The sequence below is a fragment of the Thermobia domestica genome, chromosome 8 (assembly GCF_964235325.1).
Source record: "Thermobia domestica chromosome 8, izTheDome1.hap1.1, whole genome shotgun sequence".
Lineage (NCBI taxonomy): Eukaryota > Metazoa > Arthropoda > Insecta > Zygentoma > Lepismatidae > Thermobia > Thermobia domestica.
The window spans coordinates 239277978-239295769 of record NC_137461.1 but is presented as its reverse complement, the minus strand read 5'-3'; the positions used below and the strand labels follow the sequence as shown (position 1 = coordinate 239295769).

At 35.0% G+C, this 17792-nt stretch overlaps 1 protein-coding gene across 1 annotated transcript in view; it reads right to left on the bottom strand.

Annotated features, from left to right (window-relative positions):
* Window positions 1-17326, bottom strand: part of LOC145691969 (protein takeout-like) — a 42397-nt gene extending 25071 nt beyond the window's left edge. The window contains exons 1-2 of the mRNA XM_081767267.1: window positions 17169-17326; window positions 4583-4675 (exon numbers count right to left, since the gene is read on the bottom strand). Of these exons, the coding sequence (XP_081623393.1) occupies window positions 4583-4675; window positions 17169-17238 (163 nt within the window). The 5' untranslated portion in view covers window positions 17239-17326. The remainder of the gene's footprint in view (window positions 1-4582; window positions 4676-17168) is intronic.
* Between the last annotated feature and the right edge of the window lie 466 nt (window positions 17327-17792).

Here is a 17792-nt window from a genome sequence, read left to right as displayed (position 1 = left end):
TGTACTGCGTTTGTACCGAATTGTAACGTAAAACGTTTCGTTTATACCGGTCTCAAATTCGAAGAAATGGAAAAATTAAGTGCTCGTGCTAAGCTCACGTGAACATAGCAAAACCTCAATAAAAATTTCTACAAATCTGAAGATTTTTCTGTACGAATCGCTTGTACTTGCGTTTGTGCGGGTTGAAGTGTAAAAAGTTTTGTTGGTTGTACCGGTCTCAAATTCAAAAAAAAAAAAAAAAAAAAAAAAAAAACGAAACATAAAATGATCCTGTTAAGTTCACGTGAACATACCATTACCACAATAAAAATATCTCCAAATCTGAAGATTTTTCTGCACAAATCGTTTGTACTGCGTTTGTATCGGATTGTGCCGTAAACCTTTTCGTTTATACCAGTCTCAAATTTGAGAAAATCGAAAAATATAGTGGCCCTGCTAAGTTCATGTGAACATAGCAGAACCAGAATACAAATTTCTATAAATCTGAAGATTTTTTGAATTGTTTGTACTGCGTTTGTACCAGATTATATGGTTAAGATACTTTTGGTAATTAGAGCAGTACCATCTGATAAGTGTGAAATGTGATTTATTTTCTATATTAATTTTGAGACATGAGACATTCATATAATATTTTTTTTTGGAACTCGTTTCATTTTATTCGATTGTATTATGTTACTAAAACGCAAGGAGTCAAACTGTGAAACCAATTTAAAGTTTAATTAATAAATCTGTTGCTCGCGAGTGAGACGAATTTTCTTGGATGAACAAGTGAGTAATGTCTCACCAGAAATGATCGATTATTGTTTAGGAGTCGTGTTTCTTCGTGATTCGTTGTTTTTCAGGATAAGTGTTTTTTCAGGAGTCATTGTCTTTGGCAGTCAGGTTTAGGAAGCAATCGTTTAGGAGCATGGTTTTCAGGGAGCCACGGTTGTTTGGGAATAACAATGTTTGGAGGATATGAATATCGTACAACCAGAAACAATATTAAGTATAGGTTGGTTCTATTATTTCTTATACTGGTACCTCCAACCAGGACTCACAAGGTATAGGTATATTTGAAATCCAAATATAAGATACCACTCTTCTTTTTTAAAACGCAGTATGTACTTATATTAGAAAATGCATAATATATTCAACGATGTTCTATGTCTATTCTTGTACTGTATAAATTTGAATCAAATTTCACCAGTTAGCTTAAAAGTTAGAAAGTCGTGTCAAGAGCGTGGATATAAAGTAAAGGCTTTTCTAGTAAGAAAGTGAAATCGACCCTTAATCCGAATTGAATCTATAACCAATTAAGAAAATTCTGCCCCAACTTTACGGAATTGTCGTATTATATATGCTGAAAATTTAATATTTTTAAATTCTGGTGGGGTGGACCAAATAATCTGGACGTTTCACAGATTTTTGATACTATGTAGAAGTACCTAAATCTGAACATTTAAAGAAAATTGGTGCACATTTTGTTGTTTTTTGTGTGTGTGTGTGTTGAATATTTAAAAAATCTTAAAAATAATTTTGAAGGGAACACGTCGCTGAATGTTTGTTCAAACTGTTGTAATACCCTTAGGTGCAACTTATATTTTTGAGGTTCAGAAACTAATGGCAATGTTGTCAAAAATAAATAAATAAATAAATAAAACTAAAACAAAGTGTTCCTTCACATTTTTAAACCATTTTATTACCCTCAAGGTAATGAAATGGTTTAAACTTTGGGTCAAATAAAATAATTTTAAAATGTGAAGAAAGACTTTAGTTAATTTTATTTTATTTTATTTTATTTATTTATTTATTTATTTTATTATTTTTTTGGCATTGTCATCAGTTTCAGAACCTCAAAAAAATATATGTTACATCTAAGGGTATTACAACAGTTTAAAAAAATAGCAACGTGTCCCCTTCAAAATTATTTTTACGATTTTTGTAAAATTATTTTTATTAGTGTCAACTTCGAACATTTCCTTGACAGAGTTCACGATTTTCCTTTCTCCTTCGTTATTGATTTATTTCAAATAGGCTCTAAAGTTTAAAATATTCCAAACAACGAAGACAGCGACTAAGATTGAATGAATAATGTTTGATTTTTGATGTGTTCTCATTATCATTTATGTGTACTTTATTGCTTTGTATGTTAAAATAAATGAATGTGTGTAGAAAATAAGTTTACTCAAACATATATATGTACATAAATGCATACCATGTATATGAATGAAAATACATTGCTATAGCTTAACCAAATGTTTTCTCTTGTTTTCCTCGTACATTAAAGGTACCTTTTTTGTTCTACCAAATCCAAAATTTTATTTTTGTCTAGTATTGCTTCCAATGTCGTGATTCTTGAAGTTGTAAGAATGAATTGCATCCAAAATTGTCAATTGGGAAAACGCGACTGCAATTATTTATAAAACAGATTTGAAATTGATATTTTGTAAAAGAAGCATGTTAATATATAAGCAAACACCAAGTTGCGAAACGACGTTCTGTACCCAAAAGTATGTTACAAGAAACGTTTCAAAGTACTTGTTTTAAATATTAAGTTGAGTTGAAAATTTGACATTGGGGGTTCTAAAATTGTCAAAATATTATGAAAAAATACATATTTTTTTCAGTTTTCATTCTTTTAAAAATTCAGCCATCACTTTCAGACTCCGAAAACATATATGTTGCGTCTAAGTATATTACAACATTTTGAACGAAACACCAGTGACCTGTCGACTGCAATTTTTTTTACGATTTTTGTAAAGAAAAATCAACATCCAAAGGAACAAGAAAATATGCATCACCCTTTGCTGAAAAAAAAGTTCACATTTGTCCCAACATAGTACCGGTATCTGCATAAAAAGTACTAATGTTCATATGATAATTCGGTAAGGGGTGGGGTAGGGGGTCGAAACCTTTCTGGGGTGCTTTTAGGACAAAACTAACATTCTGAGTGAATAACGACCCAATTTGGACCCAAGGCCGGTTTCTTCGTCTTACAAGGAAAGGTCCTTTAAGGATGCCAACTTTTCACCTGGTAGTATTACTTTTTTGGTTAATGATATAAATATTACACGAATAAATTAAATAATGATATCGATATACTAAATTAATTCATTGGTATTTTAAATTCCAAATATAATATATTAGTTTAAATTATTAACATTCTTTGTATGATATATATAGTGTATATATATGTGTGTGTGTATCGAATCTCACGTGGAAAGAAGCTAGTATCTTCCTTTCTCATGGAATCATATTTTGTAGTGATAGAATTTCAGCAAACTTTTGCAGTTAAAGTGAAACGTATTTTACCTTCACTTTATAATCTACTATGATCTCTTCCCCCAGGAAGCAAACCAACTAGCGTTATATTTAAACGTAACATTGCAGTATATGTTATCTCATACGCAAGAAATGTTTAATTTTATCTTGTTGTAAACTTTAAATTAATGTTTGTTAAGAAATTACCGATTAGGTTGTTTTATTCACTTCATTACTTGATTTCTTCTTGTTTGTTTGATTTATGTTGTTTATGAGCATCAATACGATATAAGACGGGGTATTCTTGTTAATGTTTCTTAAATATCACTAATATTAAGCGGAAAACAGTAGTTATATGCGTTTACCTACATTGATAGTTATAGAATGAGATTAGGAGAGATTATTAAAGCGAATACGTGCACATTATTTTCCTCTGTTTTTCTTATTCTAGCGAGATCTTAACATTCAATGAAATTAGGTTATGATTCCTGCCGATGGACACTTGGCTATAACGCACGTGTTTTCATAGCACGTGGACTCTAGTTTGATTCCAAGTGGAATTGCTGTACTGAATATAAACCTGAATACTGGCTCCAATGTTAATCAAAACAGTAGGTCATGTATCACTCAGCTATGATGCTTAAAAAGAATGTTATCTTTTGAGCGCGCATATGAGTGGAATTTACACCACATTCACAGAAAATCTGAAAAAAGTAGTCCATGGTCCCAATGTACTGGGATGGATTGTCGGGGCCATCAATTTTCTCTAGTTAAACATAAACATAGAGACAGTTTTAGGGACTCATTATTTTCGAATATTGATTTCCAACAATGAGTAAACCGCAAGGGCGGGGAAAATGTAGCCACTCGTACGCAGACGCAACTTTACTACACGCGAACGCCGCAAAGTTAATCCGAAATCAACCATTACAAGTGAGTACCGTTTCGTATTGTGTGATTTCGTCAGAGTTATAAACTGTAGAAATTAACTATAAAAATCGGCAAATTCTGTTCCTAAGATAGAGAAAAGATAAAAATGGAACATGCTATTAAGTGAATAAATGATATTGAAAAAACGCACACTTATTCCGTTTTCTTGAAAATTTCTATTGGCATTCAAAAATACATTCAATTTTTTTCACTGAATTTCAGAATATAATAAAACTACATTATAATTTTGTACCTAGATTACATGGAGAAAAGACTAAAGAAAAGACAAAAGATCAGTTCAACAGAAGGAAATGGCGCATACATCTTTTCTGTTAACTTACAAAATTACCTTCGTCAATAAGCTATACCAGGTGACATACAGTATGTGATATAACATAAAAATACGTACCATCTACAGTGTGTTCTAATATTGTTAAAGCCATATGTCTCACACATTGGTCAAATTGACGATCATCTCTGTAACAGGGTGTAAGCCAAGCAGCTGAAAAACACAATAATGACCCAAGATAAGTCAGTTAGTTTCTTTTTGTTTTATTAAAATCATTGCCACTGTATTAGTGCAATACAACATAATAAATCGCAATCTAATTGTCCCAGGCTTAATGAAATATTATATAATGTAAGAATGAATTCAATAATTTTGTAACGAACAAAACTGAAACTGTTAGAAATTAACAATGCGCGAGAGGAGAAAAATAACGATCTTTCACCAATATTAAGATTTGTGATCATGCTTGCAAAGGATGTACAAATACAAGTTAACCAAAACAGTTCCTGCTACTTTTGACGTCTCATTAACCATGCTCTCACAGAGAGGAATGAAATGCCGAACATGTCTACCAAGCGATCAGGTGTTAGTACGACCAACGACCTTCAGTAATGGAAACACGTTGTGTATACGTACAACAATCATAAATCGCCCAGTGTCGAAGAGAAATTGAGGTATCAAATCACTTTCTTCCCTTATGTTTCTTGTATGATTTTAAAGTAGACCTGTCATCTGGCGCATCAACACGTCGATACCAGATATTAGGGAGAATGCTTTGAACGAATGAACTGCCGGGCATTTGTTCGGGATATGTGAGCCTTTTGGATGAATCTACCATTGGTGAATACATGTGTTGAATAAGGAGAATTTGAATGCTGCCATCAAAGAGAAGAGTAGTCTAACGTGTGACGAATTTGCAAAAGGGGTGTATGGTTTCGCTGAAACATTCAGACTACACTTACATGGGACAACGAAGTCATTCGGGGGGGGGGGAGCAAGTAAGTCCCCCACACATTGTTGGCAACCAACAAGAAACAACAAGTGTCATCCTGTTTTTTGCTCATTCGGCACCTGAACACACCCATGTTTGATCGTGTGCTCACTGATGACAAAACGTGGGACCTCCATGACGCTCCCAAGCGTACAAGACTTTTGTTATCGCTCATGATTCTGTTTCTCACACCTCAAGATCATAAAATGTTATGCTCCCTGTATATTGGAAATGTCGGCAAGGGGTGTATAACGAGCTTCTTCCACCTATTCAGACTATCCTGCTGAAACTACTATCAGCAGTTGCAAAGGGTCCACCGTGCATTGCGGCTCAAGGACCTGGCGTTGGTGAATCAAAGGATGAGCTGTTCTTGGAAGCGAGTGCAAAACTACTTCTGGCAAAGAGGACTTGGGAGACTCTTCAGTAACTTAGCTAGGAGGCACTGTGACATTTACTATATTCACCGGACCTTGAGCCAATAGATTACCACCTTCTTCATTAATAAAACCTATGTGCGAGACCCTTCGCCAATCAAGTACATCTGAGAAATACAACCATTTCTTTGCAAATACGACGGCGAGTTTTATCACCATGTATTGTGTACGAGCTTCAGGAATATTGGCATAACGTGTTAAATGCTAATGGAGATGACTTCGAAACCTAAAGGTACGTACCGTCCACTGTTATGCTTTTTGTTTATCACTGGTTTACAAAGCTGGAACTTTTTGGTCACTCTTCTTGGTTGTACGAAGGCATGTTGAACTGCATGAAAACAAATCTGAATCACAGAACTTGGTCTTGATTGAAATGTTACTTATGGTAATGGCGTAGAGATACGGATTCTATTCACGGCAAATGTGTATGTGGTTTCCATACGACTTTATACTGCAGGTTCATATTACGTCTTTTATGTCATTGGAGATGAAATAAGAGTTAAATTCAAACTAAACCATAATAGGGAATCAAAAATGTTAATTAAATTACCTCTTCATTATGTTAATGAAAACTGTATATTTTAAGAAAAAATATACAAAAGGAGATTAAAATAAATATTCACTAAATAATCATGAAGACTGTTACTGTTCACAAACTCTAAGAAACAGCCAAAGGAAGCATCGAACTTACAAGCTAAAATTCCACTTGTATATCTAGAAATGTGAGCTCTAACCTAACATATTCTATATTCTATTTTTAATATGATAAGAAATAGGTCATTATTCATTCCGGTTTGTTTATTTACACCAAATAAGAGACCAAGAGAAACACAGGAGAACGAACATTATCATTAGATAGCGAAACATCCACTCTGTCATTGATCAATTTATTTTGCTTTTATGTTGTTTGTTTGTATGTAAGTAACTTTAAATAATATTTTACATTAACTGTCATGTGTGAACTCGTGTAGATTTTGTAGAACACTCAGCAGCAGTAGAATGAGCAGAGAATTTGTTCTATATACTCTCACCAAGTGTGTATACAGTGTTCTATAACGTTTATATATATAGGATGTTTCAAAACAACACCGACATTTGGGAGGTGATTCCTGACACCAAGATAAGACAAAATGTATAGACCATCCTAGGTACACAAATGTTTCCTTTCGGAGTTATAGACTACCGAAAACATGAAAACAATGAACTTTAAAAGTCCATAGCTCTAATACTATGGGACCTACCGTAGTCACGTCAAGACTTCACTTAGAAACTAGTATGTATCCTATCCAAATATCCATCTTTCAGAATCCTGCGGTACTTCCTCAAAAATTTTTATAGTGAGAGAGTACTTAAAATTATATTATCGTAGCCAAACTCTATAAACATTGATAGTTCAGTATCTTAGGATTGTGAAACATGTATTTTTGGATAGGACACATATTAGTTTCTAAGCGAAGTCTTGATCCGACCACGATAGGTCCCATAGTTTTGGAGCTACGGACTTTTAAAGTTCATTTTTTTATGTTTTAGGCACGCTATAACTCCGAAAGGAAGCATTTGTGCACGCAGGATGGTATATACTTTTTGTCTCATCTTGCTGTCAGGAATCACCTCCCAAACGTGGGTGCAATGCTTTTGCGCGCACTTTCTTCCAGCTTATCATTACATGCAGATAAGAAGCAAAACAAATAATCATTTTAATGCTTTTGCGCACAAAATGGTATGCAACGTTGCCAATTCATTCTTTGATCTTAACATACAATATATTTTGTAGTTTTTTTTTTTTTTGGCAAAACAAGACATGACTCATTTGATTAAATAAAATAAAATAATTTATTAAATTACCTAAGTAACTCGAACTACCTTACTTTCTTGGCTTCTTCAAACACACTAACTCACTTATCTAGCAGAATACATAGCGAGACAGCAAGTGGTTCCTGATTGGTTACCGCCAGCTGGCGGCAGCCAATCCCGTGACAGCTTCCAAAAGAGAACTACAAAAATGAACTTTTAATTAACGACTTTCACTTGGAAGTAGCTCGTTAATTAAAAGTTCGTTTTTGTAGTTCTCTGTGGGTAGCTGTCACGGGATTGGCTGGCGGTAACCAATCAGAAACCACTTGCTGTGTCTCTCGAACTTGTTAACTACCAGATATGAATATATATACTGGAGGTTACTGAGAATAATTGTAATCTGTTGAAACTGAGCAACTACGAAGAAAGGAGCACCATGCATATTAATGGGAGGTTATAAATATCGTCGTTTCCGTGAAGAGAAGGATCAATATGGAGGTAAGTTAAAATAGACTTACAAAATTGGTGAGAGCAGAAACTTTTGTTCTTCTCAGATTGCTTTGTGAACAATTTTAATTTCTACAGACTATGTTGACCTTTATAATCCTTGAGTTTAAACGTACCTTACTGTGCCTCTCCACTGGCTAAAGTAAGGTAATGAAGCAGTGAATGTAAACTAACTTAATACTCTAAGATTTCGAATATTTTCGGTTTTGAATAAATTTTCATACAAAAGTAGCAGAGTTAATCTATAGACCTTTTGGTGAGGCACCTGCTCACTATTGCTCCATCTACTAATGATTGATTACTCACACCAAACCATTAATTTTGCAGGTGTAACTTGAAAACATCCTCGGCTACAATTGGAGTTGATGCTACTGAAAGCAGGGTATTACAGAAGGGAGTGGAGCATAATCATCAAGGGAGTATTGAAAATGTTAACAGGCATTTGTTGAGGGAAAACTGTAAACGTCGTGTTGTAGAATGCCTTGACGAACTGCCAAATAAAGTCATAAGAAAGGAGATTTCAAAAATGACAAGCTTGAACAAGCTTGATCATAAGGTTATGAAAACATGCAGAGATGCAATGTATCGATCTCGGAGGAAGAAAATGCCCAGTAAACCAAAAGATATCTCCGAAGCTATTCAACAATTGAAAGAAAGAACGAACGATATAACTATGGCTGGAGAAAGGTTTCTGTATGTTAATGAAGCAGCGCAAGTAGTCCTTCTTACATGCAATGAAAACATCAGGTATGTGTTCCATTTTAGTTGTTGTTGATTTTGATATTTTGTTTGATGATTTTGATGTTGTTTTTATATAGTTGTTTCTATATAGGCCTAGTGAAGAAAATGTTTCGCTTCTATGTGTTCTTTATTCTTATTCGGTATTATTATTCCTTTATTCTTTTTTCATTTCAGGTTCTGGTGTGATTTCCAGGACATGGAATTGTTTGCTGACGGGACATTTGCATATTCTCCACGACATTTTGCCACGAAGTTTCGAGAATTAAAATATCTTAAAGTTGTAGGACACTAATTTCAAGGACTAAAGTTGTAAAAAATGTACCATACAGCAGAATTGAATATAATAAACATTGAACAGCAGAATTGAATATTTCTTTCGTATCTTTCATATTTACCCTTATTCTCTAAAGTATTGAAACTGTGCGCAACTGCATGATTTGCGTAAGCATGATTATATTGAGATTTGGCAACGTCGCATTTAAAAACTGTGCGCAAAACCACGATTTTATACTTTTCGATTAGCTGTCAATCAACTACAGATTATCGTAGATCTTTGGGAGAAAACTGTGCGCAAACGAGGTGCACTCCCCAAACGTTGTCGGAGTTGTTTTGAAAAACCTATATCTATATCTATCTATCTATCTACGTGTATATATATATATATATATATATATATATATATATATGATGGGTGTTCAAAAAGTATGAAACGTTATTTTTTTCCCACGTAAACCAATGAAGTACGAGATACTTTCTTAAGTAAAGATGTAGAAGGAACACACATGAACAGTCGTGAATATTTTTCTCGCCCGCAGAAAGCGTCAGTACTTGTCAGTCAGACAACGAGTGAAGACGTGTGGTGAGCGGTTGTCGGATTTCAGTTTTTGTAAAATGGCGAAAATTTGAGCAGCAATATTCCATTAAATTTTAACAAAAGCTTAATGATAAGCAATCGGAAACCATTCAATCGAATCGGTACATTCAATTTTGAACGAAGAATTTCGGCATAAAGGCAGTGTCCGCGAATTTATTTTTATTTTTTTATTTATTTATTTTTTTTTTTTTTTGCAGGCTTTCATCAACAAATGCAACATTCCAGTGTGTCTTCAGGCTCCCTACTCACCGGACATGGCTCCATGTGACTTTCAGTTATTTCCGAAGCTGACAATGCAACTAAAACAAATCCGACTTGAGTGAGAAAAGAGATCATGCGGAATGTGACGTACGGTTGCTCACCGCTACATAAACTACAGTCCAGAAGAGTTTCTAACAACGTTGTGAGCGCTGGAAGAAATTTGAGCATTACCAAGGATACTACTCTGAAGGGGATTAGAGTTTCGGATTTTCAAATCAATAAACACATTTTTGTCAGTCAAAGGTTCGGTACTTCTCGAACACCTCGGATATATCCCCCCGATATGTGTGTATTTCTTATATCTTATTAATAGGTAACTTTAATTAGGTCCATGCCACTTCTTTCCGTATGAAAACATTATATATACATAGATATAATATAGTTCCTAATCCCTCACAAAGTAGTTAATTTAAACTTCAGTAATCCCTTAATGCTCGTTTCTTCTTGTGTTTGTTTCGCGTATTACTCTAAGTATTCATTCTGACTTTAGTTAAAGTGTATTAACCCTTCGAGTACCAAGATTGGGTCAATTTGACCCAGATGATCTTTTATAAAGAAATGCTATAAATTCAAAGAGCCGTTTGGGGCTAATATTTTAGGTATTCCTCCATGGCTTTGGAGGTGTATGCATATTAATAATATTATTTTTAGTAATTTTACGTACTACACAGAGACTTAACCCTCGGAACACCAAAAGGGGAGGCTCGGAGGCACACAAATATTTTTGTTACATTTTGTAACATTTCTAATTGCATAAAAATAAAAAAAAATATTGTCAAGCTTGACCCCATTCAACATAAAACACATTTGCGTAGTTTGCAGTGTTTTATTTATTCTCTATGGGCCTCAGAGCCCCCTTCCCCTTGGTAGTACTAAGGGGCTATTCACCGCATATGCTAACTGTTATATTCCAGTGTTTTTGTTATTTATTTTATTTTCATTTGAAACAATTTTGGTATTACAACATGCAGGGGCTCTCTGAGCTATTATTCTGATGCAATTTTGCCAACTGCACATTATAAAAAATAGGTATATATTTTTTCTGATTATTTCTTTGGGCACCTAAATATTTTATTTTCTATTAGTTTATTCCTTCAAACCTGCTAACACCAAAATGTCACTTTATATTATAATCACACAAACAAGTATATATATACTGAGCAACTCAAAAGTCCTTTGCAAGATTCAACTCGGTAACTATTGAATATATGAAAAAATGATAAGGGATCATTCTGATTGCCAAGTGTGGGTTGTCAATCTAAAATGTTGAAATTTTCGTAATCGGACCAACCGTGTAAGCTCCAAATTGGTATAGCACCCAATAATACCGAAAAATGCAACGTTGCCACGTCAGTAAAGGACAAGATGGAATGAAATAATCTGGAGCGTGAAATACCCTGGGGCAAGGAAAATAGAAAGGGGAGCAAATTAAAGAACAAAGGAGCAGACCTATTTGTAAGGTCCACGACAGTGGCGTGTGCACCACATGAGGGGAGGGATAGGAGAGAGGAGGTATACCAGCAAGACAAACAATTGAAAATAAGTCGTGTCGTTTTCTGACATTTACTGTGAGAAGTAAGCTTGCGGAAGCCAATATCCCAACTGAAGTCGCCTGTTTCTATGACCGGGTCCTACCCTTCATTTCTTGATTTGGTATGTGTGTAAGGAAAGGGCTAAGAGAATGGTTCGGGCCGAAAACGCCGAGGCCACAGCGGCCCTGTTAGGTAAGATAAGGAGTGGGGAAGGCAGCAGCCCTGGGCATTGTGGAGCCCGTAGCATTCCGTCATTCGCCTGGTGAGCTTGGAAAACCTCAGTCGCAATGACTGAATCGTGTCATTCCTTGTGTCCATGTAATTGTCTATCACTAGTGATTGCTTGTGTATATTTCTTTCCTGTATGGTTATTATTATGACTATTATTAATTTTATTATTATTATTATTATTATTATTATTATTATTATTATTAGTAGTAGTAGTAGTAGTAGTAGTAGTAGTAGTAGTAGTAGAAGTAGTAGTAGTAGTAGAAGTAGTAGTAGTAGAAGTAGTAGTAGTAGTAGAAGTAGTAGTAGTAGTAGTAGTAGTAGTAGTAGTAGTAATGGTAGAGGTATTATTATGTAAATTGTGATTCTGGTCTAGCCATTGGTTTATGCGTTACTGGTATTGACTCTACGCACTAAACTCTGTCAGAGCAGTATACCGGTGTTGTTTACTCAACAAGACACAAAAGGTCAGAAAATCCAATTATCTGGTGGTCTATGATACACTTGTACAGAGTTGGCAAGGTCGCAACCTGTAGGTACACAGATCATTTGTCTGAGTGAATTTGATCGTTGTCACCAGAGTGCAGTGATGGAATTAGTACACAGCAATCGGAGCTCTCTGTGCCACGTGGCTATATGTTCGTGGGATGTCTAATGCGACCGCTCTGGATGAATTGAGAGTAGCTCTGTGTTATCGATTTCACCTGTAACACATGTGTTTTGAGGACGTGAAATGTATTGTATTGCTATGTATTGTTCTCGCGAGAACACCCATATAGTTGTTGAAGCGCACAATCAAGCCGATACGTGAGTGAATGTGTGTTGTGGAATATACGGCAACGTCATATTAGGGCCCGTGTTTTTGCCCGATAGGTTAACATCAGACCAGTGTCTACTTCGTCTGCACACCACATTACAACCGTATATGGATGAAATGACTTTGGTATCGCAGCATGTATTTTATTTCTAGCACGATGGCGCACCGCCACATTACAGTCGCACAGTGGGACAATAGCTCAAGGAGATGCTTTCTGGTCGATGAATTGGTTCGAAGGGGTCCTGTGAAATGGCGGTCCAGATCACCTGCCCTCACACCATCAGACTTCTACTTGTGGGGGTATCTAAAGTTCGTTGTGAATCGGAATAGACCCAGAACCATGGAACACCTGCAGGAGAATATTCGGAACGTGTGTAGAGCAATAACAACCCAACCACTCCGGTGTGTGCGTAGTAGTGTGCGACGCCGTATCCGTTTGTGCCACCAGCAGGAGGGACACAAATTTGAGCACCTACTGGCATAATGCCCAGGACTGTTGCGTCTGGAAGCAAGTGCCATGAGTGTGTGAGGTATGTACATTTCTCCTCGCTAATATGTACAGCAAACCAGTCAGAAAACTACACGACTTATTTTCATTTGTTTGTCTTCCTCGCATACCTCCCCTCTCCTGCCCCTCACCCTTGTAATTCTGACCCCACTGTCGTGGGCCATGCAAATAGGTCTGCTCGTTTGTTCTTTAATTTGCCCCCCTTCCTATACTCCCTGACCCAGGGCATTTCACGCTAGAGATTATTTCATTCCATCTTGTCCTCCACTGACGTGTTAATTTTTCTTTATTATTGGATGCTATACCAGTGTGGAGCTTAAACGGTTGGTCCGATTACGAAAATTTAACCATTTTAGATTGACAACCCAGACTTGGCAATCAAAATGCTCTTTTTTCATATCTTCAATTGTTACCGAGTTGCGGTTATGGCAAAGGTTATATTATATCTATTTATCTATCTATCTATCTATCTATCTATCTATCTATCTATCTATCTATATATATATATATATATATATATATATATATATATATATATATATATATATATATATATATATATATATATATATATATATATGTATGTATGTATGTATGTATGTATGTATGTATATATAAAGCAAGGGAGAGAATCATGTTTCAATAGTGATTGAAAAGAACTATGCTGCTGCACCTCTGTGAAGTTATCAAGTATTTTTTATTACAAGAATTTACAAGCAGCAGCCTGTAACACTGACTGAAGATGCATATTTCACAGGAAATTGTCAGTTGGTTATTCTGTGACTGTGACTATATGTGGGAATCTGCAGCAACATTGGAACAATTGCAAATCGTGCACTTCAGAAAGTTAAATTGAGAAAGAACTTAAAGAAGTTTTAACTGAATCTGACATGAAAGGTAGTTAGCCCGAAAATAGCAAGGTGGAAATAACCCTGTCTCATTTTGATGCAAAAGACAGTGCTTTGAACATTTTATTTGATAATGCAAATGAAACAAATGGAAGCAGTGGGACGTTTCTTGCAATGAATCCCTTGTAATATTCATGATGTTGTAGTTGAATTAATTTAGAAAACTGAGAGACAAGTCGTAGCTTGTTTGCTTACTTTTTAGATGTTCATCCCGTAGTGGAAAAAACTGATATTGTGCTACTAAAAAAATTGTAACCTATGGTGTGTTGGCAACACTGCCTCTCTCGTGGCATTCCCTATAGTGTCCTATGAGTGTCCCTCACACTGTCTGCTTTTTCTAGGAAACAAAAATTGAAAGAATTTCGCCATTCCAAGAATAGTCCGGATGGAAGTATAAAAGTTTAATCCTGAAATCATTGGAATACTGAAGTATACCCCACTCTTCCCCACTCTACCCAATTTTGCTGCACCACTACCAAAATGCTTTTATAAGCAGCTTTTATACACATAATACACTGTACTAATTTGCTATTGATTTGTTAGATAGTTTTTCTACACAGAAGGATAAAATAAGTAGGCCATAGTTACTGACAGAAATAAAAATGATGACTTTAGCAATTACACACATATAGTTGGCAACACTGTACTTAGAAACCTAGTAATAATACAGAATGAAAAAATATATATGATGTCTTTGACATCTTAAGTTCATATCAGACAAGATAAATTATTTTTCGTGAGAAATAATGACCTTTAGGCTGTAGGCCTCTGAGGCCCCCTCGTTGGTGTTCCATGTAATCCAAAAATACTTTGGTATTCCTAGGGTTAATATACCACTAAAATGTATACATAACTAATATAAATAACTAGCAGAATGCTTTCTTCACACGTGGAAAATACGTTTCATTTTGGAAATAAAGAGCTGGATTTAGATTTAAACTGCCTCGAAATTATCGCTGTTCGTCTCAGCGTCCCGAAAACTGTGGATTTGACTCTAATATCTCTCACTTTCGATCATATATATATTCCTCTCTCAAGTTTGGGTCTGAATTTGGATTTATACACGATCGGAAGTGTCACTGTTCATCTCAGTAACCCAGAAAACTATGGATTCGACACTAATATCAGTTATTCTCAATCATTTTTAAACATTTCCGCCTCTCCCTTCCCACATTGTAAATACAAAGTGAAATGATAAAAATCAACACAGGCAAAAACCTCGTGTATATTGAAAACTTGATCGAAATCGGTTTGCTGGTTCAAGAGGTATGGGGTCAAAAACATAACGACTTTCATTATTTCCAATTATGTGAGATTTAAGAAGAAATGCAGAACAGATTCAATATTAACTTCTAAGATAATATGAAAGAAAATAATATCCTTCTCCCTTGCTAGTTGATAGCGCACTTACCTTTAGCTCTCGAGTTAAATTCTTAGTGGAATCGCCTTTAGATTCAAAGTTCATGTCCCATGTGTTCCTGGTCTTAGAAAGGACGCTCAACTCCAACACAACACAAATAACAAAGAAGGAAAGCTAATAAACATATTCATGTGTGTCCATATACTGACATACAATATAACACTTCACATTTAAAATCCATAATTGGTTGGGTTACATTGGAAGTTTTATTTCGAGTCCGGACAAGTATTTCAATTTTTCCCCTGAGCTCCTCCGTGGCTAAGCGGTTAGCGTACGCGCCTTTGGCGCGGGACACCCGGGTTCGATTCCCGGCGGGAGCTCATGTGGTTCGGATTCCACGTTAATCAGTAGGTCCACGTCTCATATAGCCTCGCTGCTGAAAGGGACGCTAAACTTAAATTCAACTCAACTCAATTTTTCCCCAAACAGTTATAGTGATGTTGATATTATCATCAGGTAACAAGAAGATAATAGATTTTGGACTATAATACACAATATCTATTTTTCATGGTAAGTTATTTTCACCTTTCAACTAGAGACGCATCTAAAACAACACCTTATCTTATTCATTATAAGTGATTATGGTACTTTCGTGGAAATGTCCACTTTTCCTTATGAAGTATGGCATCATTTATTTTTTTAATGGCATATTAAATATGGTGAATAAAATAAAGCTTTGGGTAAAGGAGTTTCGGAAACACTGTTAGGTGTTTTCAATTTCATATGGAAAATGCAAAGAAATGCAATCTCCAATTTCTTTCTCTCCCTCTCATTTCTTCTTTGTTTTTCCTTATATTTTACTTTCCGTCCTTCCATGCAACATTAATCGACGTTTTTCAAAATATCTCAAAATTATCTTAATTAATTTCGGAAACAATTTGCAGACAAATTCTAAATGTACAATTATTATTAGTAGTATTGTTATTATTATTATTATTATTATTATTATTATTATTATTATTATTATTATTATTATTATTATTATTATTATTATTATTATTATTATTATTATTATTATTGGGACAGTGGTTGGCTTAATGTCAGATTGTCCAGCTGTAGTCAGTGGGATCCCCGGTTCAGTTCCAGCTCGCACTACCTGTCGTTTTTTGAGAACAAACATAACATGCGTGGGTTTCTCGAGCTCTTTCGTTTCCGCCCACTTTCTTCATTTTACCATTTCATTTATTATTACAACTTAACCCCTGCGCATAAAATTGGATCGCTAATATGGAAATTAATTTCGTTTATTTATCTTTTCATTTATTTGCTTAACCTTGACTGATTTATGTGTTTAAATACGGATCGTATTATAGTCTGAACATCAACATTCTAAGCTTAGTTTGTTTAAAAAATGGTTTCCTGAAGATGAAAAATGAACTTCTTAGTGTGATATTTTCCATGATCAAAATCTCTTTCATGGCTAAGCGGTTTACGTATGCACCTTTGGCTGTTGGGAGACCCGGGTTCAAATCCCGGTGACAATTCATGTGGTTCGCATTCCACATTAATCAGTAAATCCACGATTTGTATAGCCTCGGTGCTGAACTGGACGTTAAACTCAACAATTAGCATAATCAAGTTTTTGCTCTGTTTTAGATAAAGGAAATTTCATAAACGAAATTATATCAAACTAACACGCATAATGTTTTAAGGCATAACAATGTAGGATAAACTATAAACTAGTTACTTACGGATGTGCTGTGAATTTGTCAATTGAATGGTGAAACATGTTGTAGTGAAAATGAACCAAAACAATTGCATCTTTACAACGTTCGTAGATTCTCTTCTATCACTAGGAAAAAATGTTTTGACTAGTTTGAAGCAAAGGTGGTCACTTTTATAATCATGTGTGTTTTTACATGTATGTGTGCAGTACAGATAGGAGGGGTTGATTAGAGTAATCATACACACACACACACACAAAAAAAAAAGACAAGACAGTGTACGAATGGAAAATTAGAAAGAAACCCATGATGTTTCAAGGTCTTTGGAGCAACATTTTTTAAAACCTGTTTTTGGTGAGGGCTTGCCCATCCATTTATTAAATGTTCTTGTGGGGAAATACGCTATTCTATTTTTTACTTTTTTTATGCTAGTATCTTTTATTTATTAACAATTACTATATTTTTCCTTTTCTTTAATTTCTTTTTTTTTCTTTTTTGTCTTACGTCAAAAAGGAAAAGCCTCATTCATTTGAAATATTTTGCAGATTATAAGATTGCGATTTTTTTTGCAACTTACGTCAAAGCTGTCCGGGTAGCCCAGACAGGTGTTGTTAGAGATACTGTTTTTACATAATTTTTTTGATGTGGAGT